A 4,323-nucleotide genomic window follows, 5' to 3' on the forward strand; every position below is an offset into this window, starting at 1 on the left:
AACTCAAAACTTGTGATTTAAGTAAAACTGAATTATTTCGTTTTTCTTTTCTCACAGTTTAAAATCTTAGCACAATAACAGCGTGTAGACCTTTAAATCCACTGTGCATATGTATACCACTTGCAGAAATACTTTGCAACCAGCAGATGGCAGCATCTTTCCTATTAAATATTCTCATCTCCCAGCGTAGCTACCATCACACATGATTTATTTTAAGAAAGGGGCAGTGCAGTCTCAGAGAAGTGAAAAAAAAAAGTTATTCTCATGCATAGCCTCTGATTGGATAAATGTTTTTGGGATGTTTTGGGTTTTTTTTCTCTCTCTCTCTCTCTCACTGAGGCAGTCCTTAAAAACCTTCTAATACTGCTAGAGTTTTATTCTTTTGACATTTGCAGCAGACCTGATTTTCTGGATCCACCCCAGGCAAAAGCTTACATATTTAACTGGATTTAACATTTTTTATTGGAATATTAACCCTTGATAAGAATTTTTCCACCTACCCCCACATTTTAACAGAATTATTAAATCCACTCAGACTTCCCCAGAAGCGGTTTGTGACTTTGGAACAAGCTCTCTTGACGCAAACTTTGTGCCATGGCAAACTCTTGCCTCCAACTGTGCGGCTTTCTCCTGAGCAGCCTGGGCTGGCTCGGGATTGTGATCGCCACGTCCACGAATGACTGGGTGACGATGTGTAAGTACGGCGTGACCACCTGTAAGAAGCTGGATGAGCTGCAGTCCAAGGGACCCTGGGAGGAGTGTGTCATCTCCACAGCACTCTACCACTGTGTCTCCTATACACAGATCCTGGAGCTGCCAGGTAGCTGCCGTTCAAACTCTCACTTCAGCTAACGCAGATGGAGTCATTTTTGTTCATAATGAGCCCAATAACTTGGCATAAATGGAAAATAAAATGTATAAATTAAAGAAGAATTTTGTTCCACAGCCTACATCCAGACCACTCGAGCCCTAATGATCCTAGGGTCTATCCTGGGTCTCCCTGCGGTGATTCTCCTTCTCATGTCTATGCCCTGCATCAGCATTGGAAATGACGCGCAGAGCGCCAAGAACAAACGGGCCATCCTGGGAGGCGTGCTGATGGTTGTTGTTGGTGAGAGACATCATTATTTTATTCACTTCTTTAGATACAGTGAATGTTAACAAAATGCCACCATGAATACGGTCAGCATGATGAGTTGTACGTCTCTGAACTTTCCTCATTTTGACCTGTTTGAACCTGAGATCAAATAGTTACAAAGTGTTGAGGATAGAGTTTGTAAAAAAAAAAAACAATTATCCTCCTCTATCTCACCTCAAAAAAAAAAAAGACATTCCTACAATCCACCTACTCTCATCCACACCCTGCGTTTGTCCTGAGTCACATAAAAATTTCCCCAGGGGGCCAACTTTACCAAGATTATAAATATGGGACTGTTGCTACAGCGTTTTTCCACCGCCCCGCTTCCCTGGAAAGCAACTTTAGCACCTGTTTCCCAATCATTTCTTTTCCAACGCCTACATTTTCACACACACAAAAAACACTCTTGCCAACCCCTGGCTGATGTCTCCACAGCTCCTCCATAAAAATACAACCTAGACACATGTTTGATTTTTGTGTAATGTGTTTGAGGATTTATTTTCTATGTGTATTTTTGTTCTTATAACTTTACCCGCTGTGTCAGGTCCTTCCACACCTTCACAGAGCGTTAAGCAGCATGCTAGGAATGTGGTAAACTCTTACTGCCTCCTATACCTTTCAGATTTCCTGAAGCAGGAGTATTTTTTAGGAGCTATGCAACCCTTGAATAAAGCTTATTTGTGCTGACTGCACTCTAAAAACTATTGGGTTAAAAATAGACATGCACAAATTTCAGACTTTCAGACTTTCAGACTTCCAAATCCGTTTTCCTCAACAGCTGTAAAATCAAGAAAAGAAAAAAAAATATCAAAACTTTTTAAAGGCAAAAGTTTTGAATTCAACTGAAAAGATTAGGGCTTATAAGAAAATGCCTGTTTACCCATAAAGTATATGTCTCTCATGTTTACCTGTTTTTTTCTTTTTTTATCAAGGCCAAAAAATTGTTAGAGTGAACGTACTGTTAGTTAAAATAGACCAAAAACGATATTTGGTTTTGATGAAACAAAACCATTAAAACCACTGATAATTTTTACTGATGTGAAATTCTGCATCAGCAAAACAATTTTGCTTGTCTCCATTCTGACTTTTTGACCAATTCTTTGGTCAAAGTGTGAGTCTTGATAAGAGTTAACTACTGAGCAGCTAAAAGGGTTACCTGAAGTGAAAAGTTGTTTCCCAGAATGGAATAAAGTGATTACCACCACATCAACAATATTAAACAACATAACTTACCTTCATACCATTTCCTAGTTCACCTTGTAATTTACAGTTTTATAACACAATATGGATATATGTGAAGAATCAGGCTTGTACTAAACTCTTCTCCAACTGAACCCAGTGTGTAAGATTTTTTGGACCAATCTTTGTCTAAAACTACCCTTATTCTGTCCCAACAACATAAACCAAAACACTTGGGTTATAAAATAACCAAGCTTTGTGTGTGTATGTGCTCATATATATATATATATATATATATATATATATATATATATATATAACAAATGGGCCTTTTAAAACAAGATATTTGTTTTGGTACATTAATGAAAACATTTAAGCAATTTTACCCCTTTAGTTTCTTTTTCTTTAAAATTTTTGTTTGGCTCTAGTGGCCTTTATTTGAAAGTGCTAGGGCAGGAAAGTAGGGTAATGAGAGAAAATGAAGGAAGACACACACCAAAGGTCACCTGGCCGGGAATCGAGCCTGCGAGGGCCACGTCGAGGACTAAGACCTCCTCATGTGGGTTGTGCTTAACCCCTGCACCACCACAGCACCCCCCACCCCCCTTTAGCTTCTCTTGGTGCTGTCAAGCACAAGGTCTTTGAGTGTATTCATCTGCACCATATAAATGCCTAACAAGGACCTTTTCTCTCTGCCTCTTTAGCATTGTGCGCTTTGGTGCCAACCATCTGGTTCCCGATCGGTGCCAACCAAGAGCTCGGCCTCATGTCTTTCGGCTTCTCCCTCTACGCCGGATGGGTGGGCACCGTTTTCTGCCTGCTGGGCGGAGTGATGCTCATGTGCTCGTCGGACTCCTCCACCTCCTCTCCACGCAGCTACCAGGACAACAACCACTATTACTACTCCAAACACGGAGGTGGCAACCTGCCAGCAGCCTCCTCCAACCATCATGCCAAAAGTGCCCACGTCTAAGGTTGGAGATCCCGTTGGGTCCCATGGGGATTCTTGTACATAGAGACATTTGCACAAAAGGCAAACATTTATGACGTCCATGTTTTACCGTACGATGTGAAGGAATACAGACGCGAACAACAGAGATAGAACATTTAATTACAGTTTGATCCTTGTTTTTGTCCTAAATGCCAATTTTCCAACCTCCACACAAAGAGGTGTGGTGTGGACTCACCCCACTGTTACATAAATGTACAATCTCATAATACAAAGGCTTGTTTAATGAGAACCCTGATTCTCATTAAACAAGCCTTGGAATCTCATCAATGTCTTTTTCACTGAGTACAATTTTAAATCTGTTTAATACTTTTGTTTTGATCAAATATGGGTGTGGTTGTGTTAATTTTTTTTTTAAGCTAAATTGTTCTTTTTTCTGTACATGGATTTTTTGGACAGTATTACTAACTCCTGAGTGATGGACTTGATTAAAACGATTTATGACTGCGTTCAGCTAAACTGAACATGGACCCTGACGTGAAGGTTTACCAAGCAGTGTTTATATCTCTGTAAAAGAATCGGAATTTACAGAGTAAATGTATTTTTTTGTTTGTTTTAACGGTCAACAAAGAGCAAAAATTAAATGTCACGTTTTAGATATACACTCTTTATTTTTATTTTTTCTAATTTTGTTGTTTTAGGTTTAATGAACACTTGTTTGACATAAACACATGCGGCATTAAAACATTTCTTAACCACACGTCCTAGTGTCGAGCAGCTATTTCTGTTTTGCAGGCATGTTAAAAAACAATAGTTGTAGCAAGTTTATTTCTTAAAACTGTTGCAGTAATGGATGTGATTTCGGAATGGAACTACATCACTAAAGCATAACAACTAAGTTCCTAAATTGTTAAAATTGGAGGCTCCTTCCAGTCTCTTTCAAAGGCAAACCAGACTTGTGAATACTAAACAACACAAAACACTAACTCTACCAGAATGTGTCTTTGGATCAGTTTTGCAGGTTCTAAGCCCAGATAAAGAAAGAGGACTGAAATTT

General features: G+C 39.2%; 1 protein-coding gene across 1 annotated transcript; it reads left to right on the forward strand.

The window, feature by feature from the left end:
• Window positions 1-594: 594 nt before the first annotated feature.
• Window positions 595-4,026, forward strand: cldn11a (claudin 11a). The gene is made up of 3 exons (XM_028000625.1): window positions 595-820; window positions 947-1,111; window positions 3,022-4,026. Exons 1-3 carry the CDS (start codon window positions 595-597, stop codon window positions 3,288-3,290), a joined length of 660 nt encoding a protein of 219 aa, XP_027856426.1. The 3' UTR covers window positions 3,291-4,026.
• Window positions 4,027-4,323: the final 297 nt, after the last annotated feature.

This window comes from Xiphophorus couchianus, chromosome 19 (genome assembly GCF_001444195.1).
Source record: "Xiphophorus couchianus chromosome 19, X_couchianus-1.0, whole genome shotgun sequence".
Taxonomy (NCBI): domain Eukaryota; kingdom Metazoa; phylum Chordata; class Actinopteri; order Cyprinodontiformes; family Poeciliidae; genus Xiphophorus; species Xiphophorus couchianus.

Excerpts from the sequence above, each read along its gene's own strand:
- cldn11a (XM_028000625.1), top strand. The coding sequence starts at position 595 with ATGGCAAACTCTTGCCTCCAACTGTGCGGCTTTCTCCTGAGCAGCCTG. Across the intron at positions 821-946 it reads ACAGATCCTGGAGCTGCCAG|CCTACATCCAGACCACTCGA; the intron begins GTAGCTGCCGTT and ends TTTGTTCCACAG. Across the intron at positions 1,112-3,021 it reads CGTGCTGATGGTTGTTGTTG|CATTGTGCGCTTTGGTGCCA; the intron begins GTGAGAGACATC and ends CTGCCTCTTTAG.